The sequence below is a fragment of the Gopherus evgoodei genome, chromosome 2 (genome assembly GCF_007399415.2).
Source record: "Gopherus evgoodei ecotype Sinaloan lineage chromosome 2, rGopEvg1_v1.p, whole genome shotgun sequence".
NCBI classification, from domain to species: Eukaryota; Metazoa; Chordata; order Testudines; family Testudinidae; genus Gopherus; species Gopherus evgoodei.
The window spans coordinates 47,676,414-47,703,326 of NC_044323.1; the positions used below are offsets into that span (position 1 = coordinate 47,676,414).

Sequence of the window (26,913 nt, forward strand, 5' to 3'; positions counted from 1 at the left end):
TCCCAAGCTCCCCTGCTCAGCTCTTGCCCCGCCCCCTTCCCTGAGGCCACACCCCCATTCTCTCCATCTCCCCTCCCTCCGTTGCTTGCTCTCCCCCCATCCTCACTAACTTTCACTGAGCTGGGACAGGGGGCTGGGGTGCAGGCTCTGGGAGGGAGTCTGGATGGGGGTGCAGAGGGATGTGCTGGCAGCTTCTGGGAGCTGCATAGACCCAGGATCCCCGCTCCTCCCCCTCCCTCCCAGTGCCTCCTTCATGCTGGGGAACAGCTGTTCCCCAGCATGAAGGAGGCACTGGGAGGGAAGGGGAAGAGTTGAGGGATGGGTGAGGAATTGATCAGTGGGGCCCGTAGACCCCCTGGAGTACTCTTGGGGATCCCCAGGAATCCACAGACCCCAGTTTGAGAAACACCGAGTTAGGGGATCAAATTCTACTATTGTTACCAAGCATGGCATCCAAGTTATTGACCCAATGGCAAGGGCCTTTCAAAGGTGCGGTGAAGGGTAGGCCTCATCAATTATAAGGTCTGACATCCCGAGAAGAGAAAGGGCACCCAATTTTACCATGACAGCTTAAGGCCTGGTGTGACAGGGAAGCCTTCCTGATCACTCTCCTTGCCACCAACTCTGAACTAGGACCTCAGATTTCAACAGCACAGAGGTATGACACTTCCAAGTTGAGGGAGATGCTTGGGGTTGAACAAAAGGTCCAGATGGAGCAGCTGATACAAATGTTCCCTCAAATATTCTCCCATCCTTCTTGGGCATATATACCTAACATACTCCACACTGAGACCGACCCTGGGCAGATGGTGAAAGAGAGCCCTTGGCCCTACTCAAGATGTTGAACACTGTCAGGACCAAACTAAGCCATGATAGACCTGGATGTGATGGTGGAGTCCCACGGTGAATAGCAAAGCCTCATCCCAAAGCACAATGAGGTTTTGCACTGACTTCCTCAAGGTCAATGAGATCTCCAAGTTTGACGCATACCCCACACCACAGGCGGACAAGCTACTGGAACAGCTTGGTGCAGCCAGTACCCGTCTACAATTGACCTTACAAAAGGGTATTGGCAGATCCCCTCAAGTCCAGAAACCAAGGAAGAGACTACATTTGCCAAACCTTTTAGACAGTACCATTTTCTAACAATGCCATCTGGGCTGCATGGGGGGGACAGCAATCATTCAATGGACTGGGTACGCCTTCCACATGCACACTATGCCACCGCTTATTTGTATGATATAGTCATATATAGCCCAGACTGGGGGCCGGGGCAGCCACGTCACCATGATGCTACAGTCAATTGCTGAAGCCAGCCTGACTGCCAACCCAGCCAAGTTTAGATCTGGAAATACTGAAACCATGTACCTGTGAATATACGGTGGGAGGTGGGCGTATACACCCACTTGTGGACAAACTATAGGCCCTGACCAACTACCCCTGGCCAAAAAAAAGTGAGAAAATTTTGGGGGTTGGCTGGATACTACAGATGCTTCATGCCTAACTTGATCATCCTTGCAGTCCCCCTTAAGAACTTGACAAGAGATGAGAAACCTTGGAAAGTTCAGTGGTCAGATGAGTGTGATGCGGTCTTTAAAATGCTGAAAGTGCCATAACCCGGTGCTCTTCAGCCTAGAATTCTCAAAGGAGTTTGTACTTCAGACAGATGCATCAGACATGGGAGGTGGGGCGGGGCTCTCCCAGACCTTTAAGGGAGCGGACCACCTCATACAGTACTTAAGTTGACAGTTGTTCCTGCATGCAAGAGCCTAATCCCTAACAGGAAAAAAAAAGCCATAGCTGTGAAATGAACCATAGACGCCTTGTACTATTACCTGGTAGGGAACCGCTTTTCGCTCATTACTGACCGGGCATCTCTCAGATGGCTACATACGATGAAGGACATGACCGTAAGGATCATGTATTGGCCCTCCGGCCATACCAATTCCAGGTGCTTCTTTGGGTGAGCCAGGCTCATGCTAATGCCAATTTCTTTTCTCAGAGTACGGACACTATAATGGATGAAGAGAACAGGCACATCTTGGATAAATGAGCTGCAACTATACTATGCTTTTAATATGGAATCACTTCTTCTAAAATTAAGTAGTTGGATCTTATTGTATTAGACAGCCATAAATAATCCACAAAACAGGTCACATCTCCTAAAGAGATACAATTTACAATTATGATAAACATTTAATAAAATAATGCTTATGTATATGAGGTCTTAAATTGGACGCCTCGAATTTAAGACATCATATAACTAAGCACTACAGTAATTCATTAGTTAAAAAGCATTGCAACTTTCTGAAGTAGGAAAGAAATGTGTTTCCTCATTTTATAGATAAGGAAACTAACTCACAGAGAAGTTACTGCAGTGCTTGAAGGTAGGAAGGCATCCAGATTCATATTGAGGCAAATAAGTGAGGTGGCTTTCAGAAGTGGTGATTACCCATCCAAGCTGTGGGTACTCAGTATATCTCAAGTCAGGCCATCTACCTACTGTAGGTGGCTAAGCACGGATTTATGTACTTGATTTTATTTTTAGGTACCAAAGTTTGATACTTTGGGCTCTAATTACATGAGCTGTTCTTGTATAAAGATACATGCTGTGAAAGTACTAAGACCTTTCCCATCTTAAGGACTTATATGGAATGTAAACAATAAACTGTAGACTATAAATAGGTAAGCCGTAGAGCTGGCTGGAATATATTTAATGAAGCTGAATTTTTTTCATGGAAACATATCAGTTCAGATGAAAAATTGTGCCTGATTCAGAGTAACCTGGGATGAAAAACTCTGAGAGCAAGGATTTAAACCTGGATCTCCTCCACTCCAGGTGAAGACCTTAAGTATTGGGGGGGAAGAACGGACAGATTGACATGTGTGCACACACACACACAAACACAACCCTCCATCTCTCCCTGATTCAAAAACAGAAACAGACATTTTGACATAATTCTGTTTTTGTGAAAATGTTCTAAGAGTCTTGTTTTCACTCCAGTGTGGAAAAACTACAAATCTAAAAACCTCGGAAGCTGCCACAAAATGGAATTACCGTCTTCTAGTGAAAAGGAAGTCACAATCCTCTCACAATTACATTAAATGTATGTAATTGTCCATTTAAAAACAAACTTTTAGAGACCATTGATTGACAAAATTTCCTTTCCTTCAAATAGTGGGGAAAGCAACAGTCCTGGCAGTACAAACACACTTCCACTACAGTGCACTGAAAAGTACTATTAGTATTTTTAATTTTTGTTTTGTTGTAGAGCTTAGCCGTCAGGATCCTATAGAAGTCACTTTTCCGAGTAGCTATTTAATTCAATTAACATTATTAAGGGCTGACATTTGAAATGAAATTGTAAGGACTGTGTACAGAATTAGAACAATGAAATAGAAATAAATATCCACTTAATATTGAATAAACTAGTTCCCTTGGAAATGTTTAATGATCAAAAGCGAGCCATAAGTCACATTTTGAATTCTGATAGAAACATAGAATTCATTTTGAACTTAGATGACTGATACTTGTGCCAGCAAATGACCATAGATTTTATGTAACGTTCCTTCATAAATCACAAATACAATCTGTGTTGCAATCTCATGCAGAAAAATCCTCCAGAAACAGGATTAAGTAAACTTTGCTTAATCCTGTTGCTAGGAAATTGCTAATTTTAGGAAATCAGTCACTATAGTTGCAATACAAAAAAAAAATAAAATCTTGTACTCTACTCCTGGTTTCAAACTCTTCAATTAAATTCTTAATAAATAGATCTTATCAGCCAACACACAATCACAGAAATGCAACAATATAACAAATGTTAACATCTAAATTCACTTCCAGATACAAGGGTTTGCATTCCCACAATTACTCTAGGGTCCTTATGTTAACCATTAAACATATATGTTACCCATCCCACCACACCTTTTGTTATTTTTCAGGCTATAGAAATGTTTTTTTGGCTTGAAATGAAACATATAAATCTTGTACATAGCTTATTTTGCATAATTAGTAAAACAGAGCGGCTTTATTACATCACTGTAGACCAGTGGCTCTGGCCCAATTAACACAGAGCTGTGGCCCAGCTGCATGCTAAAAAAACTAGTTTTGCCAGGGTACTGCAGCACACTCCGGTTTTAGGTGGAGCTCTACTCACTCCAGGAGGCGGCTCAGGGCTAAGGCAGAGGGTTGGGGTGTGGGGTGAGGGCTGTGGGGCTGAGGATGAGGGGTTCATGATGCGGGGGGCTCAGGGCTAGGGCAGAGGGCTGGGATGTGGGGTGAGGGTTGTGGGGCTGAGGATGAGGGGTTCATGATGCGGGGGGGCTCAGGGCTGGGGCAGAGAATCAAGGTGCAGGGGGATGAGGGCTGGGGCTGAGGATGAGGGGTTCATGCAGCAGGGGGGCTCAGAGCTGGAGGCAGAGGATTAGGGTGCGTGGGGATGAGGGCTCTGGCTGGAACTGGGGGATGAGGGGTTCATGATGCAGGAGGGGGCTCATGGCTATGGCAGAGGTTTGGGATGTGGGGTGAGGGCTGTGGGACTCATGATGTGGGGAGGTTCAGGGCTGAAGCAGAGGATTAGGGTGCGGGGGGATGAGGGCTCTGGCTGGGGATGAGGGGTTCATGATGTGGGGGGGCTCAGGGCTGGAGCAGAGGATTAGGGTGCGGCGGGATGACAGCTCTGGTTGGGGCTGAGGATGAGGGGTTCATGATGCAAGAGGGGGCTCAGGGCTGGGGCAGAGGATCAGGGTGCGGGGGGATGAGGGCTCTGGCTGAGGCTGAGGTGTTTGAGGCATTGGGAAGGCTCAGGGCGAGGGCGGAAACACAGGGTAAAGGCAGCCTGCCTTGCCAATAGTGGCTGGCAGGCACTAGGACCCTGGGGCAGCAGACAGCAGTTCTGCTGGGAGTCCAAGCAGGCAGGGGAGAGACCCGCGCTGCTCTCTATTGGGCAGGGACGCGGCGGAGGGTGGGGGACACGTGGGGGGGGGGGTGGCAGGCAGGGGCTGGGACCTGCTCCAGGCAGGGACGCAGTGGGGTGGGGAGACCCGCGGGGGCCGGAGCCGATCCAGGCAGGGGCGGGGGAGCGATCCAGCTCCAAATATTGCTAGAGCAGGGCACCCGGCCCTGAATATTCCTGGAGCCCGGGCACCGCAAACGTATATAACCCGCCACCTATGGGCATGCGTGCCATAGGTTGCCTACCCCTGATCTAGTTAGTAGAGGAAAAGCAATGCTAAGAATGAGCATTTACGAACCAAAAGCTCAGTTTTGACTTATTAGAGGATCTGTCATACTCCTCAGCTTTGGTAAGTTTACTTAGCAAATAGAGAAATAAGGTACTAAGTTTATAGAAATTGGAGTGTTTCTTCTAATCAATAGTAATTCACTTCTGGAGTCAGTCTCTTGGTGTATCTGGCAGATTGTGTCCATCCTGCTTGATATGAGTTACAACTTTTTATATCATGTTTGTGACTCTAATTCTTAGGTGTGGTATAGTGATGCTACATGACAGTAAGACTGGTTGCAACAAAGAGCTGCCTGTTGTAAATGGGATTTTATGCAAACCTACAACTACTCACTGGTGGCAGCTCGCACAACAAAAGTATAAGATGGAAGCAGTGGAAACTTTTTTTGCCAACCAATATCCCTGTAAAAACAGGAACAGATATTTTTCTTCAATCCATATAATATTTCAATCCCAGACATACAAATTATCCTAACGAGCACTTGATGGCGTGGCTGATGTGATTAGGTCCTTTGATGGTGTCATCAGCCATGCCATCAGGGGCTTGTTCACCTGCACATCTACCAATGTGATATATGCCATCATATGCCAGTAATGCCCCTCTGCTATGTACATTGGCCAAACCGGACAGTCTCTATGCAAAAGAATAAATGGACACAAATCTAACATCAGGAATCATAACATTCAAAAACCAGTGGGAGAACACTTCAACCTCTCTAACCTCTCAGTGATAGACTTGAAGGTGGCAATTTTGCAACAAAAAAACTTCAAAAACAGACTCCAAAGAGAGACTGCTGAACTCGAATTAATATGCAAATTAGATACAATTAACTTAGTTTTAAACAGAGACTGGGAATGGTTGGGTCATTACACTAATTGAATCTATTTCCCTATGTTAAGTTCTCTTCACACCTTCTATGGGTCATCTCGATTAGCACTTCAAAGGTTTTTTTTCTCCTGCTGATGATAGCTCATCTCAATTGATTGGACTCTTACAGTTGGTATGCGTACTTCCATATTTTCGTTTTCTTTGTATGTATAAATATCTTCTGTCTGTGTGTTCCATTCTATGCATCAGAAGAAGTGAGCTGTAGCCCATGAAAGCTTATGCTGAAATAAATTTGTTAGTCTCTAAAGTGCCACAAGTACTCCTGTTCTTTTTGCAGATAAAGACTAACATGGCTGCTACTCTGAAACCAATAAATAACTGGTTTGCATGACAGAAAGACAACAATTGTATATTGCCTCAATAAATAAGTCACCCAAAAATGATGTACTGAGCTGGGTAAACCCCTCATCTCCACGTGAACAGACAGAAGAACACTTACAGATTTTCCTCTGAAAACTCATACATAGTTTCCTGGGAACTTCCAGGATGGCCTGCTGAGACAGTGACCTGAAACAGCCCTTGATCTGTGAGATAAATGAATGCTTTCTGCTATGCCAGAGTTACTATGTATAGCAATAATAACTTCATATTCTTATTGTCCACCCAGTGATATTTAGTAAGAAGGTGTAACTCTGTTTAGCTACCTCTTTATTTTGGACTACAAGCTGTCAGGAACAGTAGCCCCAATAATGTCACGGCAAACCTCGTGGCTGAACTTTGTGACTCTGTCCTCACCCACAACTATTTCACATTTGGGGACAATGTATACCTTCAAGTGAGTGGCACTGCTATGGGTACCCGCATGGCCCCACAGTGTGCCAACATTTTTATGGCTGACGTAGAACAATGCTTCCTCAGCTCTCATCCTCTAATAACCGTACTCTACTTGCACTAAACTGATGACATCTTCATCATATGGACCCATAGGAAGAAGGCCCTTGAGGAATTCCACCATGATTTCCACAGTTTCCATCCCACCATCAACCTCAGCCTGGACCTATTCACACAAGAGGTCCACTTCCTGGACACTACAGTGCTAATAAGCGATGGTTACATAAACACCATCCTATACCGGAAACCTACTGATCGCTATACTTATCTACACGCCTCCAGCTTTCATCCAGACCACATCACATGATCCATTATCTACAGCTAAGCTCTAAGATACAACCGTATTTGCTCCAATCCCTCAGACAGTGACAAATACCTACAAGATCTCTATCAAGCATTCTTAAAACTACAATACCCACCCACTGAAGTGAAGAAACAGATTGACAGAACCAGAAGAATACCCAGAAGTCACCTACTCCAGGACAACCCCAACAAAGAAAGTAACAGAACGTCACTAGCCATCACCTTCAGCCCCCAACTAAAACCTCTCCAGCCCTTATCAAGGATCTACAACCTATCCTGAAGGACAATCTGTCACTCTCACAGATCTTGGGAGACAGGCCAGTCCTTATTTACAGACAGCCCCCCAACCTGAAGCAAATACTCACCAGCAACCACACACCATACAACAAAAACTCTAACCCAGGAACCTATCCTTGCAACAAAACCCGTTACCAACTGTCCACATATCTATTCAAGGGACACCATCGTAGGACCTAATCACATCAGCCACACTATCAGGGGCTCGTTCACCTGCACATCTAACAATGCGATAAATGCCATCATGTGCCAGCAATGCCCCTTTGCCATTTACATTGGCCAAACCGGACAGTCTCTAGGCAAAAGAATAAACGGACACAAATCAGACGTCAAGAATTATAACATTCAAAAATCAGTTGAAGAACACTTCAACCTCCCCGGTCACTCAATTACAGACCTAAAAGTCACAATTCTCCAATAAAAAAACTTCAAAAGCAGACTCCAACAAAAAAAATGGAGAATTGGAATTAATTTGCAAACTGGACACCATTAAACTAGGCTTGAATAAAGACTGGGACTGGATGGGTCATTACACAAAGTAAAAACTATTTTCCCATGCTAGTTTTCCCCCTCCTGTTACTGACACCTTCTTGTCAACTCTTGAAATTGGGCCATCCTGATTATCACTACAAAAGTTTTTTTTTTCCTGCTGATAATAGCCCACCTTAATTGATTAGTTTTTTTACAGTTGGTAAGGCAACACCGATTTTTTCATGTTCTCTGTGTATATATAGATCTTCCTACTGTATTTTCCACTGCATGCAGCCCATGAAGTGGGTTTTAGCCCACGAAAGCTTATGCCTAATTAAATTTGTTAGTCTCTAAGGTCCACTCCTCATTCTTTTTGCTGATACAGACTAACAGGGCTACCATTCTGAAATCTTTATTTTCTGCCTTTCTCTCTGTTATCTACACCATGACAGAGTTATCTGATTTCACTTAAGATAACTGGAATTAGCTGTTGAGACTGTTAAGCAGGGTAGTTGCTACTGGGACATACCAGAGGAAAGGACTGTGATCTCTCTTTATTTCAGAGGAGTTACGAGTAGAGTCATTGCTTCAGTATCTGGATCTCAGTCCAACTCCCACTGAAGCCCATAGAAATATTCCCATTCAGCGGGCGTTAGACTGTGCCTCTGGTAAGGACATAGGGATTTCAATTCCTCCTTTTTCCCAAACCCAAAGAGTGCCTAAAGGGAGCTGGTGACTGCCAATGGGGGGATAGAGTACCAAGTTCCAGAATATTGTTAAGTCTTGTTAGAGTGTGTGTGATTAGAATCCAAAGAGTATGCATCAATGGCCTTTGGAACAAGGTTTATAATGACCTACTATTGTTACTGATGCTTAGCAATATTGAACAGGTAAGCTCTCTAAAATATTCCAAAACACATTGACCAGATCCTCAGCTGGTGTAAATCACTGTAGCACTATTGAAGTCAATGGAAATAGGTATATTTACACCAGAGGAGGATCTAACCCCCTCTCTAGAGCTAAGCAAATAGAGGAAGCTGCTACTGAGGACGGCACTTGTCCGATTCCTGAGAACCGCTGGCTAGTAATGAAATAGCTGCTCCCCTTTGAGCTTTGTAACCACCTCACACTGCAATAGGCAATTTACTGAAAGACAACTATCCTTGACTTTATACATAATGACACTTACCTCCTCAGAAGGAAACGTTTCAGCTGTCTTAGCTATAGACTTTGATCCAGCATAAGTATAAGCCATTATTCTTTCACATTATTCAACATTGTCTATCCCTTTCCATTGAATTCATACCCAATACACAAGTCAAGATAGTTAAACTGCATGACACCGTTCTGCATCTTCTAGTAATAAGATTTTGATTTCTGGGTTCCCAGAAACATAAATTTGCCTGGAGACCTCTTTAAAGAGAGAAGTTAGGTTTTTCCAAAACTAAGCAATGCTTTCAGGCCTGTAGTTAATTTCTAATTGCCTGCCTTGGGTATGTGTGAAAGCCCATATTGTTATTGATGATGACTAAGGCTGCGAGTCTGTCTCAGAGGTCACAGATTCCATTACTTTCAGGGACTTCTGCATCAGCCGCTGCTGGGGCAGTCTCGGACCACCGTGCCCCTCCTCCGCAAGAGCAGCAGGAGTGAGGGTGTTGGAAGGAGCTCAGGGCTGAGGAAGAGGGTCAGGGTACAGGAGGGGATGGGGGCTCTGGGCAGTACTTACTCCTGAAACAGCCAGTATGTCCGGCTCCTAGACAGAGGCATGGCCAGGCAGCTCTGCTCCCGCAGCTCCCATCCTACAAATTGCCAACATCCTATGTCACAAGATACAAAGTAAATATCTTTAAATCAAACTCTGAGTTCTCAAGCAGCATTTTTCTTATTGTGCCTATCTGTAAATTTTGATTATCAATGGAAATTTTTTTTTGTCAGTTTGGGTGCATAGGGTGAAAACAACACTTACTGACAAAAATCTAATCTGCCAAGCCTAAAATTAACCAATGCCATTTAGGCCACACAACACCTCTTAGTTTCAATTTTTATTTTTAATTTTAGCTATCTGTGTCTTTAGATCTGTTTATGAGTTTCAGCAAAATGAATTGATAGTAGGTGAGGAAATGATCCTTGCTCTGAGTGTGCGTGTGTGTGCATGACTGAAAGCACCCCTGTATTCACATCCTACATAGTATTCTAGTAAGTTTTGTACAAAATATGCTTTATGAAGTATCATTTGAAAACTAGTAACTCACTGGTCAATAATATCACGTGAAATGTTTGTAGCAACATTTTATGTAAAACATAAGCTAAAATTAGGTACGAAATGTGTTTACCAGACAAGTCTGGATAAACCAGTTTCTGAAAGACAAAGGACAAGCTGATTCCTCTAGCCAACTGTCATCATAGTTGGATGAACAATCACATGTCAAATAGCCATTCTTTGGCAAGGAAGTGGGGCAAAAACAAACATCAGTATTTTAGCAAGAAACATGGAAACTCTTCCACCAGGAACCTCTTTGTTTACTTCTCAGGAAAATGTATTTGAAAGGGAGACTAGCTTATAAAGTGAGTAGCAAAAACACCCCAAAGGAAGCAGCTACTTGACTTTCGGAGAGATACTGACCTGAAATTTGGTCAGCCCTATCGCTGTGCGCATGTGGTAGGAATTTTATTTTGAACCAAGTTTAGTTTAAGTGATAGGACTAGAAAGCGTTTGATTTTTTCTCTCATAATCATTTTTTAACTTTAATGCCTTGCACTTGTACTGACTTAAAATCTCTTTGTAGTTAAATAAACTTATTTTAGTCTTTAATCAGACTACGCCATTCAACTTTGGGTAACTTCAATTAAAGCAGCAAACAGCTGAATATTGGTCCCTTACAGGGGCAATGGACCTAAACTACATGAACTGCCCAGGAGAGTGCTGCCACTGTAGAACACGTGCTTTTTTTGAGGGGGCAAATTAGGACTGAGAGTGTGTTGGGAGCACCCTGCACCTGGTAACCAGGCATGGTGGACATCACCTCTGGCTGCAGCTATCTGTAGACACTCAGGGTGTGGTGGACATGCTGTTTGGGAGGGCCCAACCCAGATTAGGTGCTCCAGCGTGAGGAACCTGACATTGCAAGGAAGAAGGTGGTGCCATAACTCCTCACTGGCCCCACTTGCACAAGGGGATGTCCTAGTGTGTGTCCATGACTAACATCTTATGTTCCTAAAAGCTCATACTTCAGGGTTTCAGCCAACCACCAGCAGGGGTCAGGAACAGATTCGTCCCCCTACCCCGTCATCGCTCCCTGTGTTTTCTGGGTGTTTTTTGCTGTCCTTCCTTTGATGCATCAGGGATGGCTGTGGCTGGAGATGAGCTGGGACATGGGCAGTCAGGGCTTTGAGGAGGCAATGAGCATTTTCTCTCTCTCAGGTGCTGGCTGGTTGTTGCTTACCTGCTCAGGGTCTAAATGATTGTCAGACGTGGGGTCAGGAATACATTTTCCCCCAAGTCAGATTGGCAGTGACCGTGGTTTTTTTACGCCTTTCTCTGCAGCATGTAGGTGTGGGTCACTAACTGGGATTATCTGGGTATATTTCACTTAATGATTTCCTTGCCATCAGTGGGCCAGGGAGGACACATGCACCTTGGCAATGCTGTAATGCTTTGGTCTCATTTCAGTTGCTGGGTTTATTGTGTGGATGCTGGGTGGTGCCCTGTGAGGTGGTCAAACTAGATTATTTGATGAGCCCTTCTGGCCTTAAACTCTATGAGCGACTCCCCAGGGTCCCTGAAGGGCTTCAGTAGCTGCGCCCCAGCCTACCTGCCACAGGGCAGAGGATGTTAGCGACCCCCAATCCCAGGTGCGGTGCCTGCCTCGCTCCTGGGCAGGTGTGGAGCTCAGGAAGCGCCGTTTGGCCACCACCGAGCCCCGGGGGAGGGGTCGGGTTATAACATCAGCCCAGAAATACCGTCCCCAGCCACCAGCAGCCACCGCCTGCCGGGCCCCGCCCCGTGCCCCAGAGCAGCTGCAGGGCCCCGCGCCCCGAAGCGACTGGCCGCTACCTGCAGCAGTGAAGCGGAGCTGCCAGGGGCAAAGGGCGGCGCCGCTGGGCTGGGCTTGGCGAGGGGCGTCCTCTCGCCGCCGCGGGGGTGTCGGGCACCGCTCCGCGGCGCTGCTGGCGCCGGCGGCAGAAGCAGCAGCAGCAGCAGCGGAGACTCCTCTCACCTTCCCCGCCGCCGGAGACCCAGTGCTGCCCCGCTGCGCCCGCCCGCTCCATCGCACGCTGTTGTCATGGAGGAGCCAAGATGGCGGCCCTGGCCTACACCCTGGGCAAGCGGGAGATCAACCACTACTTCAGCGTGAGGAGCGCGAAGGCGCTGGCGCTGGGCGCCGTCCTGCTGCTCGCCGCCTGCCACGCCGCCTTCCGCCGCTACCGAGGTGAGGGGAGGACCCGGCGCCGGGAGCCCCGCGGGGGAGGAGCCCCGGGACACTGGGGAGCCGGGTTGAGGTCCGCGGGGGGAGCCGGGACCCGCCGCAGCCCCGGGGGAGGCGGCTCCTGTGGGTCGGTCCTGCCGGCGTAAGGCTCTGCGCTCCCAGCACCAGCCGCGGGACGGACCCGAGCCCCGCTGCGCAGATGGGCGCTCCGGGACCCGGGCAGGGTGGCTGGGTGCCCCGCAAGCTGGTGTCGCACGAAGGGGCAGGTGTGACGACACAAATAGCAAACTGTTTGTGCCGTTACACTGGCACCGCTTTCAGGGATGGGGCTGGGGACGGGGGTGGCTCCTACACTTTGCCATAGTTGAGCATCATCTTCTTCCCCTCCTCCCCCCCATAAAAGCTTTAAGGGTTTGGGGTTTGGACCCCATTGGGAGTTGAGCACCCCCGTTACTTGGTATCAGAGCCGAGCTGTTCGCACGGACTGTTCGGGACACCTAATAGGGCAGCGCACGTCAGGGACACCTTTGGCCCGGGGAGGGGCTGGCAGGAGGTAATTGAAATTGGCCGTTGTGTTTAGTCAGGTCCCTGTCCTGAGGACCTGGCAGGCTAGGACGCTCCCGTGCAAACAGTTAAGAGGCGGAGGAGTGAAAATGGATAGCCCTGGCTGAGCCAGCACTGGGAGGCTTGGGGAGGAGAGGAACGAGGTTTGGAGGACAGGGAATGAATCCGAACTCCCATGGATGCTATTTAAAATGGAGGATAACACCAGCCCCTGGCTTTGTTCTGATTGGACTACACAGTCAAGAGAAATGTGCCTTGGTCTCAACCACCTTGCAGATTTCTTCTCTCTTCTCCCCCCCCCACCTCCTCCCCGTTACAAAAGATGCATAGGTTGCAAGGGATTTACAGTTATGTGTGGTGGTGTTTACCTCTAGGCCACTGGTTGGAACCCAAAGTGAACAACTTTGTGTAAGCACGCAAGTTGTACTGCTTAACTATACTGGTATAGTTTAAGTGGTACAGTCCCCCTTCCAGTGGATGCAGTTGTACCTCAGTAAAAATACAGTACTTATACCAATATTGTTCGTTCCCATACTGGAACCTATGCTGTATAACTACTTTCAGACCACAATATCAGTATAATTATTTTGGCTTGGAAAAAAATCAGATCCTTGACTGAAATAGTAATAATGGTGGAAAATCTTAATTGTTTGATATATGCCCTTGTTCCACATGAACAATTGATCTAAACCCAAAAATCACTGTCTCAAATGCCCTGTTTGATGAAAGCAAATAAGATACTAGTGTCACTGTGTCTCTGTGGGTCACAATTGAGAATACCAAATTCAGGACAAGCTGCTGGAAAAAGGGCAGATGCTCTAAAAACGGTGGTTATTTTTCCATGATATACCAATCCAGCAACAAAAGTAAACTTCTGTCTCACTACAGTGGCTTACAAGAAGTCAGAAATGCAGCCTCCTTAGGTATTCCAGTCTTGGAGTCACACGCAGACACCTAGACTTAATGATGAGTGGTTCTTTAAAACCAATTTCATCAAACAAAAGGGTTCTTCTGATCCCAAAGGACCAGCTGCATACCCAGGTCAATATATAACTCAGATCTTTACCCAATAATCATACTGTTGCCAATCCTTTAGTAGCTAGTATCTAAAGGTTTATTTATAAAACAAGAGAGATGAGTTAAAATTGGTTAACGGAATCAAATACATACAATAAGTGCAAAGTTCTTGGATCAGGCTTGTAGCAGTGATGAAATAAACTGCTGGCTTGTCTCTGGTTGCTTCCAAATCATTGGAAGGTCCTCAGTCCCTTGGTTAGAATGCTCCCATTAGTACAAGTCCATAATCCAGAGGTTTGAGGAGGACAAAATGGAGATGTTTCCAGGGCCTTTTATTGCTTCTGCCAAGTGAAAGGGAACCCATTGTTCTACATTGTGGACAATTACAGGTAACAGTATGGTGTTTGGGGTCAGATAGGCAAGTCACATGTCCATTCATGTTTTGTTTAGTGAAGGCTATTACCCATACTCTAGTCAGAACATTCACGTGAAAGTCCATCGGGTGGATGGACGTCTTCCGTGGTGCATTGTGAGTTCAGTGTTCCTTGATGGGTCATTTAACTTGAATAGTCCCTTCAAGATGTGCAGTCTGAATACCTTGTGGGTGTTACCACAGAACCAAACATTTGAAATACAGATACATAGTTAATATTCATAACTTCAGATACAAAAATAATACATGCGTACAAATAGCATAATCATATTCAGCAAATCATAATCTTTCCATAGACTCTTACTTGACATACTTTGTACAAGATTTGTTGCAATTATATAACAGTGGTAGCAACAATGATCTACATGGTCATATTTTAATCAGATAATGTCACAACTAGATAGGTAGATTTTTTTTTTCTTAGTGGAAGAGCCAAGGGATGAGAGAGTACAAACATAGGTCAGTTTCTCTATCATTTGAAATGACGCATTTTAAGGTTGAGTTATTTTGGCAGGACAGTACAGAGAAACTTGCACTGGTGCCTGTTCAATGGATAATTAGAACATTTAAGTTCTAGTGTTGCAAATCCAGCATATTCCATAAACAGCAATGAAAAATTTAAAGGGATCTCATCACCTATTTCTAGTTTACACACACAATCCTACTGCACAGTCCTGTCGGTAAAGTAGGAACTTTATCCACAATACAGCGCAGTAGGCCTTGTCTGCAGTAGGAAAATTGGACATGTGAAAATTGAACTCAGTGCACAGTTAGCTAAGAATGGTAAAAGTGCTTGTGTCCTATTATGCTACCACTTTCACTCTTGTACTGCCAATGAAACTGTTCTAACGGTGTAGTACACTTCCACATTTTCCATATAGGCTCAGTCTGTCAAGGAATGTAATGAACACACCTGTGTGGGTAGAGGCGGGGTAGGGATAGAGTGTGGAGAGGGTGTCTGTGTACAAAGCAAAACCAGCAAAATGTCTGCTGTTTTCCAAAGGTTGATGAATAATCACTGTGTTGGGTTGGATCACAGAAACCCCCTTGGGGCTGTCAACTGATGTGCCAAGACTACTTCTGCCCCTTCTTTCCCTGCCCGCTTGGGACTCCAGCACCCTGTCTTGTTGAGCCAGATGCGCCAGTCTGCTCCAACACAGGCCCAGGGTCTGAACCACGTGCCCCAAAAGCTGCAGACTTAATTGAAAGCCACTTAAGAAGTGTTCCTGCCTTTAACACTCAGATGCTCAACTCCCAATGGGGCCCAGATAAATCTGTTTTACCCTTAAAGCTTATACAGAGTAAACTAATAAATTGTTCACCCTCTATAACACTGATAGTGATATGCAGAGCTGTTTGCCCCCCCGGGTTAATAAATAAGTAAGTGATTTTATTAAATACAGAAAGTAAGATTTAAGTGGTTCCAAGTAATAGCAGACAGAACAAAGTGAATTCCGAAGTAAAATAAAATAAAACCTGCAAGTCTATGCCTAATACAGTAATAAAACTAAATACAGATAAAATATCACCCTCAGAGATGTTTCAATAAGTTTTTCAGAGATTGGATGCCTTCCTAGTCTGGGCACAGTCCTTTCCCCTGTTACAGCCCTTGTTCCAGCTCAGGTGGTAGGTAGGGGATTTCTCTTGATGGCCACGCCCTTTGTTCTTTTCCACCCACTTATATATCTTTTGCATAAGGCAAGAATCCTTTGTCCCTCGCTGGGTTCCCACTCCTCCTTCTAAATGGAAAAACACCAGGTTAAAGATGGATTCCAGTTCAGGTGACATAACATGTTACTGTAAGGCTTCATTACGCACTTGCCAGCACACACGTGTACAGAAAGACTTACAAGTAAAACAGAGCCATCTACAGATAATTGTCCTGGTTAATGGGAGCCATAAAGATTCCAAACCACCATTAATGGCCCACACTTTGCATAACTACAGTAGGACCTCAGAGTTATGTTTCATATTTCTAGTTTCAGATACAAGAGTGATGCATTTATACAAATAGGATGACCACACTCAGTAGATTATAAGCGTTGCAATGAAACCTTACAAGAGACCTTTTGCATGAAGCATATTCCAGTTTCATTATATTCACACTCATTAGCATATTTGTATAAAATCATATAGAGTGCAACGTCACAATCACTCTTTGCTAACTTCTCAAGTTTTCACATAAAGTGAAATTGAAGCTGTATGAGGAAGAGAAAATGCTGTCACAGGATTGGATATGAGTTTGTTAGATAACACAAAGCACTACTGATCATAGAAAACCTTAAAAGGTTAAGAAGATTGCATGTGATTTTTGAGAGAAATCAGAAGATTGTGCATTAATAATTTGCCGCAGCCAATAAAAATGTTTTTTATTCCTCTTCTATGCTACTTAAAAAACCCAAACTTTTAAATTAATTGTGTACTTACAAGAATATAGGACTAGATTGGGGGTGGGCAAATTTTTTGGCCTGAGGGCTGCATCGGGTTTGGTAAATTGTATGGAGGGCTGGTTAGAGGAGGAGGTCGTGGCCCAGCCCCCACCTCCTATATGCTCCCCCCATTGCCCCATCCAACCCCTCCTCTCATTCCTGATGGCCCCCCCTCGGGACCCCTGCCCCATCCAACCCCTCCCTCCTTCCCAACTGCTCCCCGGGACTCCTGCCCCCATTCAACCTCCTGTTTCCCCCCCTGACCACCAGCCACACTCCCGCCCCCTGACCACCGCCCTGAACTCCCCTGCCCTCTATCCAACCCCTCCCCCCCAGCTCCCTGCCCGCTTACCGCGCTGCCTGGAGCACTGTTGGCTGGCAGCACTACAGCCTCTCAACCCAGAATTCCAATGGGTGGTGGAGACTCTGGAAACTGTGGGATAGCTACCACAGTGCAAGGCTCCAAAAGTCGACGCTAGCCTTGGTACTGTGGACGCACACTGCAGACTTAATGTGCTTAGTGGGGACACACACAATCGACTGTATCAAATCGATTTCTAAAAAATCGACTTATATTAAATCGACCAAATTTTGTAATGTAGACATACCCTTAGTGAGCTAGTCTGCTTATGCTTACGCATGCTGCAATCATACGTCCTGATTGCAGTGTAGACATGTCCTAAAATCCAGGTTCTGGCTCAATTGCCTTAAAAATTGTTGTTCATTTTGGGGTTGTGAGGCTGGGGTAGTGGTCTAGATTTGGAGTCATTTGAGCAAGGGATTGCACAAATACTGTTCCTCCTTCTTCCCCCCCCCCCATCAAATGTTTACAAAATCACTTGGTTCTTAAAACATTTACTTGTCAACACCTGGAGCTCAAATATGGATCTTATCTTCCCTGAACTGATCTTACATGCTCAGGATTTATCTCAGCACTTTACAGTATCCACTGTCCCCCTTTCCCTCTCCCCCCTTCCGGGAGATGTGGGGGTGGGGAGCAAAATTAAAGAAGTTATTGGAAAATTAAGTTAACTATTCCAGATTGGGTTGACCCTAACTGATGAACCAAAGAGAGTGAATTGTGTTTATGTAGCAAGTCTAGGCTTCTGTTGAAGCTAGGGCTCTGTTGTCATAGTAATTGGGTAGCTCAGGGTGACATGCTCTGGTCATTGAGCCTGAGCCAAATGCAAACATTCTGAGTTTCAGCCCTACCCTCAGCAGCTTTCAAAAAAAATTGTGTTATGCACATTAGCCGCTTTCTTCCTGCATTCTGCTGGGGCTGTTTTTGGAAGTTTTGCCCCTAGACCAAAGTTTCTGGTTTTAGAGCCGAGGTTTGTTAAGTGCTCTAAAGTAGAAGTACGTACTGTGAAGGAAACTAGCATTAATTAAATAGAGGAAAATGAAAGGCTAATAAGCACTTAGGATATGTCATTTTGGTCTTTGGCTGTTTCCTGAACAATAGGAGTGATTGTGAACAAAGAAAAGCTAGTTGAGTTATTTTTCAAGGGGTTAGGGATGTTGTGCATTGGTTAACATGAGTCACTCATAACATTTTCAGATTTTTATATCTTTTGTGTGTGTGTGTGTGTGTGTGCAAATCTAAGGACTATGGAGTATTGGGGCAGTGCAGGGAATATGGGGGGTTGGGAGAGCTCTTGCCCGTTGCCATGCTTCATCCTTCAGGGTTGCACTGTGGCACAACTGCTGAGGGTCCAGCATACCCCTAAACTACTTTAACTAGCATAAACCACCCATATCCATACACTGCATTTCTGTCCCCATGCCCCACTGACTCTTAGTCCCTGCACTGTTTCTGCATCCTCTGTCCAGTTCCTCAGTCAGTAGGCCCTCCACTGATGCCTACCCCTCCATGGGGAGGAGGGTTGGGGAGGGAGGACCGGGCTATACCAGCAGAGAGATGAGGGATGAACAGATGATACAGGGACTCACTGAAAGTACAAACATCCATCTAGTGCCTTCTGTGACCAGTTTAATCATTGCCCAGGAGTGAGAGTCAGTGAATGGAAATAGCTGATCTGTGGAACATGGAAGTGCTGAGGGTTTTTTTTTGTTTTTTGTTTAACATGCATTATTAACTGCCCCAAACCCTTTTTTATGGAGAGTTAAAGTTGTCAATCTATGTCATGTTTTTCTGGGCCCGTTCTGCCAGCCTACATCAGATGCTTGGTTACATTTCCAAATAAATGCCTCTGTGCTTTCTCACATGCTATTCCTTACGCTTGGGAAGTACTCCCCATAATTATCTTCACAACTAATTCATTATTCTCCTTCCAAAACCTTCTCAGAACTCTCCTTTGCCATGATGCCTACAAAAAACACATGGCATTGGTTAGGGTGCCAGTGTGCTGGGACCACCATCTGTCATGTTAACTAGATATTGTCTCGTGTTCTTTTACTCATCTGCCTATATGTATCCATCTGTTGTCTCTTGTCTCCTACTTAGAATGTAAGCTTTCTGGCAAGGGACTATCTTTTTGTTCTGTATTTGTACAGTGCCTAGCAGAATGAGGCCCTGGTCCAAGACTAGGGCTTCTAGGTGCTATGTTAATACAAATAATAAATAAAAATAATAGAATGTTGAGTTCAGCTGCATTCAAACCTTTGAAAACCAGGAGTACAGAGTTAAGATACATAACACTAAACTAGGTGTAAATCAGGTGGATCATGACAACAAGGATATCTGGCTGGATTCCTCAATGTAACAAGCTCATGCATTTATCTGTGAATGCACTCTGCTGGGGGATGTTGAGTTTTACTGAATCAGTGGTGCAGGTGGTTGTCATAAACAGTATCTGAGGGGTAGCCGTGTTAGTCTGGATCTGTAAAAGCAGCAAAGAATGCTGTGGCACCTTATAGACTAACAGACGTTTTGGTGCATGTGCTTTCGTGGGTGAATACCCACTTCGTCAGATGCATGTAGTGGAAATTTCCAGGGGCAGGTGTATATATATATGCAGGCAAGCTAGAGATAATGAGGTAGTTCAATCAGGGAGGATGAGGTCCTGTTCTAGCAGTTGAGGTGTGAAAACCAAGGGAGGAGAAACTGGTTTTGTAATTGGCAAGCCATTCACAGTCTTTGTTTAATCCTGAGCTGATGGTGTCAAATTTGCAGATGAACTGAAGCTCAGCAGTTTCTCTTTGAAGTCTGGTCCTGAAGTTTTTTTGCTGCAGGATGGCCACCTTAAGGTCTGCTATAGTGTGGCCAGGGAGGTTGAAGTGTTCTCCTACAGGTTTTTGTATATTGCCATTCCTAATATCTGATTTGTGTCCATTTATCCTTTTTCGTAGTGACTGTCCAGTTTGGCCGATGTACATAGCAGAGGGGCATTGCTGGCATATGATGACGTATATTACATTGGTGGAGGTGCAGGTGAATGAACCAGTGATGGTGTGGCTGATCTGGTTAGGTCCTGTGATGGTGTCGCTGGTGTAGATATGTGGGCAGAGTTGGCATTGAGGTTTGTTGCATGGATTGGTTCCTGAGCTAGAGTTACTATGGTGCAGTGTGCAGTTGCTGGTGAGAATATGCTTCAGGTTGGCAGGTTGCCTGTGGGCAAGGACTGGCCTGCCACCGAAGGCCTGTGAAAGTGTGGGATCATTGTCCAGGATGGGTTGTAAATCCCTGATGGTGCACTGGAGAGGTTTTAGCTGGGGGCTGTATGTGATGGCCAGTGGAGTCCTGTTGGTTTCTTTCTTGGGTTTGTCTTGCAGTAGGAGGCTTCTGGGTACACGTCTGGCTCTGTTGATCTGTTTCCTTATTTCCTCGTGCGGGTATTGTAGTTTTGAGAATGCTTGGTGGAGATTTTATAGGTGTTGGTCTCTGTCTGAGAGGTTAGCACAGATGCGGTTGTACCTCAGTGCTTGGCTGTAGACAATGGATCGTGTGATGTGCCCGGGATGGAAGCTGGAGGCATGAAGGTAGGCATAGCAGTCTGTAGGTTTTCGGTATAGGGTGGTGGTAATGTGACCATCACTTATTCGCACTGTGGTGTCTAGGAAGTGGACCTCCTGTGTAGACTGGTCCAGGCTGAGGTTGATGGTGGGGTGGAAGCTATTGAAATCGTGGTGGAATTTTTCCAGAGACTCCTTCCCATGGGTCCAGGATGGGTTGTAGATCCCTGATGATGCTCCAAAACGTCTGTTAGTCTATAAGGTGCCACAGGATTCTTTGCTGCTCTGTCATAAACAGATAGCTAAGGGTTAATGTTCTTTTACCTGTAAAGGGTTAACAAAGGGAACCATACACCTGACCAGAGGACCAATCAGAAAACAAGATTTTTCAAATGTCAAGGGAGGGAAGTTTTTGGGTGGGTGTTCTTTGTCTTGGTTCGGTGGCCCTCTCGGCTCTGAGAGTGATCTCTCTATCTCCTGGCTTTCTAATCTTCTGTTTCCAAGTTGTAAGTACAAGGATAGTAAGACAATAGGTTTATATATTTTTTTGTATTTACATGTGTGTAGTTGCTGGAATGTTTTAAATTGTATTCTTTTTGAATAAGGCTGTTAATTCATTTTTTCTTTTAAGCCATTGACCCTGTATATTGTCACCTTGATACAGAGACCATTTTTATGTCTTTTTCTTTCTTTTTATATAAAGCTTTCTTTTTAAGACTTCTTTGAGTTTTTTTTCTGGTTAAGGCTAAGGAACGAAGAGAGGGGGAAAATCCCTTTGTGTTAGATTTACTAAGCCTGAATTTGCATAACCTCTGGGAGAGAGGAGAGAGATATTTGATTTCTCGGTGCTTGTGTTTCAAGGACTTGAAGCAGGGAATCTCCTAGAGTACCCAGGGCGGGGAAATCTGGGAGGAGTTAAAGAGGGGGAAGGGAAGTAGGTTAGTTCCCTTTGTGGTGAGACTCAGGGCATCTGAGTCTTGAGGTCCACCAGGGAAGGTTTTGGGGAGACCAGAGTGAGCCAGACACTGGAATTTTCTGGCTGGTGGCAGCGATATCAGATCCAAGCTGGTAATTAAGTTTGGAGGTTTCATGCTAGCTTCTCATGTTCTGAACTCTAAGGTTCAGATCTGAGTAGGAAAGTTATGACAGTGGTTTGTTATCTGAACCACCTACATCTGATAAACTATAGGAACCTTAGGAGCAGCCATGCCTTGAAAGAAGATATGAGTTGAACTTTTTACCTTGTGTTTAAATTTCTGTTTAATAAAACCAAATGCTATGAAGTGTGTGTTTGTGGACTGTGTTTAGAGCAGGCTGGGAAAGAGGCACACATTTAGTAGTACAAAAGCAGAAAAACTTGGCAATTGTTTTTTTATATATTCAGGATGTATCTCCTATTAGTTTTCAGTGTCTACAAAGTTCAGTTCTTGTAGGAATATTTATATTAATTGCAATGTACAGTGCTCTGAAATCCACCTTAAACATTGCCAAACTCATCCATTTCATCCTCTGCCACAACAACTTCACATTTAACAACAAATGCTTTATCCAAACTGTGGGAACAGCCATGGGTATTAGGATGGCTCCCCAATATGTCAATCTCTTCTGGGGCCACCTTGAGGAAGAATTTATGGAAAAATACATCACAGAACCAATAATATACTTGAGATACATAGATGATATTTTCATCCTTTGGACAGATTTCTTACAGATTTCCCTTACAGATTTCCACCACAAATTTTAAACAACTACAACCCCTCTCTCAGACCCTCTAGAACATACCCATAGCAGCATCAACTTCCTGGACACCATAATCAGTTTAAAAAATGGTGTGCCACTGTACCCCATATTCTTCATAGTGATGATATGATATGATTATAGCATGCAAGATAAGTCATGTAAGGTGTCATTGGAAAAGTTATTATTAGCTTAATATGATTATTCTATCTATGCATGTATCATTTTTGTATTTGAAGTTATGAATATTGACTGTGTATATGTATTTCAAATGTAGTTAACACCTGGGTAGCTCCCACTGGACAGATGCTTTCAGTCTAGATGGGTGGTTGTGAAGGGCCTATTCAGGGCAATGAGCCATTAGGGAGAACAATAGGCCATAGGAGAAGCTTCTCTCCCACCCGGTGAGCCTTCCTGAGAATGCTACAGACAGCCCCTGAGTGATGGCTACTATGACTCAATAAAGACATATGACCAGGCCACATGATGCTGGACTCCATCTTGGGATGTCAGTATTTTTCCACAGACTGGTCTGGGAACCAGGCTTTGGAACACAGGGTTCCTGCCATATGCAAAAGCTATATAAGGCAGAGAGTCGCATCATCTGTGGTTCTTCACTGCCCACATAAGAAGGCTCCTGGAAACACCTGAGATCTGAAGGAGAGCCCTGTGAAGCTCAAAAGCTTGTCCCTTTCACCAACAGAATAAATTGGTCCAATAAACAATATTACATCACCAGCCTTTTCTTTTTCTCCCTCTCTCTCTCTATTCTGGGACCAGCATTACTACAACTACACTGCAAAAAAAAAAGCATATTAGTGACATTTGTAGATTTCACATTTTGCAGGAAATACTGTGATATTTGTGACAGAGTATATAGCAAAATGTTTGGAACTGAGCTATTATGTGACATTTATGTGATTTCACTATCTAAAGCAAGCAGACATGAATTCATGTTGTAACCTATTTAATATTGTGAATAGGTATGTGGGAGCTTTTGATTTGAACTCATGGTACAAGGAAATAATCTTCCATTTGTAGCTGAATTTGCCCATATGAGCTTTTTCTTTGATACTTTAAATTTTGTTTTACCTTTCATAAGAATTCACTTATTTTGTCATGGCTGTACTAATTTGAAAGTGCATATATTGAGAATTTTATTAGTTTATCAATGTAATTTAATAAATATTTTTGTTCAATCAAAAGGTTTCACTGTCCTTTTGTATTCCTTTATTATTCTGCATCTTAAATATGTTTTTTTACAATTTGTATGCCATATAACCTTTACATATTTATACATATATCAAGAGTATCATTAATACTAAATTTAAACACCCTCCCCCCCCTTTTTTTTTTAATTAGAAGACTGGTAAGGTTGAAAATACCTCAAGTCTTCAACAACCAGGAAATATAATGCAAAAGTACTTCTTTTGTTTTAATATTTTAAGTGGCATATTATTTTTCCGAAGAATATCCAGCAGTATATTTCAGAACAAAAGGGGGCATAGTTTAGATTGGGTGGGAGATGTAACTTGCATAGGACAAGAGAAGAAATGTATAGCATGAGTCATCATTTGCATGCCTTAACTATTCATTTTTGACGTAGAAAAGCTATTCTGTGAAAACCTTACTTTATTTTCAGGGTGGAGGGTTATAAGTTAGACTCTTTTCACATACACTGTCCATTTCAATTATGTATTAATTTTTTTAATTTAATATATCTTCACCCAACACTACCCTATATTGGGACCAATGAGGAGTTGTCTCAAAGTTGAACTTAGAAAACTGAAGATACAGGTTGGGGGAGGTATATCAAATTAAAAACAGACCCCGAGAAATTCTGTCTAATGAAAATTAGTCAGGAGAGGAAAAGGAAATGGGTCCATTCTGTATGCCACCACAGCTACATCATCACCATGTGAATCTGCTGCTATCTGAGTAAAATACTCTGACAAGAAAATAGCCTTTCTTTATTCAGTGTGCTTATTTTTCCCTTCCTCTTCCACTGCCTCTTGTCTCAGTGCAGATCGTCAAGTGATCTGTGTTTAAGATCATATTAAGCAATTTCAGCACACTGTATCTCTTTCCTACGGATTTTCCTGTAACTTAGTTATAGAAAATTACTGAAATAAATAGCCCCTCAGTTTTCTTCTCTCTAGTGCCATGCTATAAGAAACTAGTGTTCAGCTGACTTTGCTGAAACTCTGCTCTCCACATAAAAATTCTATATAATTTTTCCATACTGTGAACCCAAGTCTAAGGTTTAAGCTATTAGAACAAAGTCTAGTGTACATATGTGAGAATTTTGTTAGTTACTGCAGAGGCTGCGATCTTGCCATACTTTTCAAGCTAAGCAGAGTTTGGCCGGGTCAGTACTTAGAACACCACCAAAGAAATCCCAGGTTTTTCATTAAATGGTGGTGATTCATTAGGTAGCCTTCTCTTTGAGACAGTGTTTGGGGACACTGTACAGTTGGTGTCTTCTTTTGGATGAGATGCACAATTGAGGTTTAGGCTAGTGGTAACCAAAAATCTCATAGTAGTCTTCTCAAGACTAAGATGGCTAATCCCGATGTCCAGAACAAATTCCAGTTCAGATAACAACTACATTTTTCGAGTATGTAATGTTGCTGTGAACTGCTAAACAGCGGGTGCATTTTACTTTATAGAGGACTGACTATAAATCGATGATTCCTAAATAGTTTGTAAAGCACTTTAGAATCATTCTGAATGAAGGTCTAGTGTCCATGAATATCATTTATTTTTTCTTTTTGGGGAGAAATTTCATAACTACTTGTAACTCTTTCAATATTGCTTCATTGGAAAAATATCTTGGCAACAGCACCAAACTCTTTCCCTTTTCTTCAGGCCCAGGTATTCATAACAATTTTAAAGAGGCCTTATTTATTGGTTTCATACTTAAGATGTTAATTTGCTTGAGCTTGAAGAACAAAAATCACCATCTCTGTAGCTGACCCTTAGTTTGCAACTTTTAGACTGAAGGAGCTGACTGCAGTGCAGAATCGGAGGCTGCAGAGAATTCCTATGCAAACCTCTTTCTGCAGAAACACTGAGATATAATTCCACCTGCTTTAAGGTGGTTATTACATTTTAAGCAAGCAGATACGAACAGATAATCCTGCACATTTATTTTTTTAGACTTAGATTCTATATAAAATGCTCAAAGTATATGCTAAATCTTTACAGAAGAGCATTACATTAGAGTACTAGTATGTTAATCACTTCACCTTATGTTGTTAAAATTGTAGGATGGTAGGTGGCGAAGTAGATTGATGCTCTGTTCTTTTAACTCTGGAGGCCCAAGTATTAATCTAGTTCACTTCACAACCTGCTCCTTAGTAGAAATTATGCAATCGTCACCATCTGGCTGCAGACAGAGAAATGTTTTCAGATAGAAGTGAGATGCAATAAATGGCAAAATTACATGGAAAAGTTTGTGCGGGACCTCCTTACAGTATACTTGGCTCTAGTTAGTGCTAATGATTTCTTATCTTTTTGTGGTCCAAACATCAACTATTTATTTTTTTAAAAATAAAGTAGTTGATGATTAAGATATTGCATGATACATTCTGTAGTTGGATTCTAACTCTAATGTAATTTTTTTTTAAGGTGATGATACATGCGAATATCTTCTCTCCACCGGGAGATTTCTTGGGGAAAAAGTATGGCAGCCCCACAGTTGTATGATGCATAAATATAAAAATAGGTAAGGATATCACCTTACATTCTTTTATTTTTATTCTATTCTCTGCAGGGGAAGGTAGTAAGAAATCTGTTTACTGGACTGCAATCTTTTCAGCCCCTATAGCCTCTTCTCTTTTGACTGTCTTCATGCTTGCATCTGTTTTTAAATGGGTTACAGTGAAATACATAATTTATCAAAGATCAGAAAAGGGCCCTTAGTGTAAGTCCTTTGTGGCAGATAGTCTTTTCATTATGTGTCTAGAGCGCTAAGCATAATAGGATTGTGCTACTAAATATAAATAGATAAGAGTGGTAGTAATAATTTATACTGCACATTTTGTTTGTTCTGAAGAATTTAGAGATAGTTCAAGGCTATAGGGACTGAAAAGATTGCAGTCCAGTAAACAGATTTTCACGTTTTATATATAGTTTCAAATTGTGATTTAAAGGTAAAATACGATTCTTGGTTATACTATCCCAAATAGTTAGTAGTTTTAGAATTTTTTAAATAAGAAAATGTACTAAATAATGTTGAGAAATAAAAGTACCTATCACTTTTCTCTTCTTTCACTTAATATAGAAACCATGACAAATACCTTTATTGCTCAAAATTATTCTATTATTTAATAAAGTTATACAACTTCTCAGTCTT

General features: G+C 43.4%; 1 protein-coding gene across 1 annotated transcript in view; it reads left to right on the forward strand.

Annotated features, from left to right (window-relative positions):
* Positions 1 to 12,159: 12,159 nt before the first annotated feature.
* CASD1 (CAS1 domain containing 1) overlaps positions 12,160 to 26,913 on the forward strand; it is a 57,819-nt gene continuing 43,065 nt past the window's right edge. Inside the window, exons 1-2 of the mRNA XM_030550583.1 lie at positions 12,160 to 12,467; positions 26,187 to 26,283. Of these exons, the coding sequence (XP_030406443.1) occupies positions 12,335 to 12,467; positions 26,187 to 26,283 (230 nt within the window). The 5' untranslated portion in view covers positions 12,160 to 12,334. The remainder of the gene's footprint in view (positions 12,468 to 26,186; positions 26,284 to 26,913) is intronic.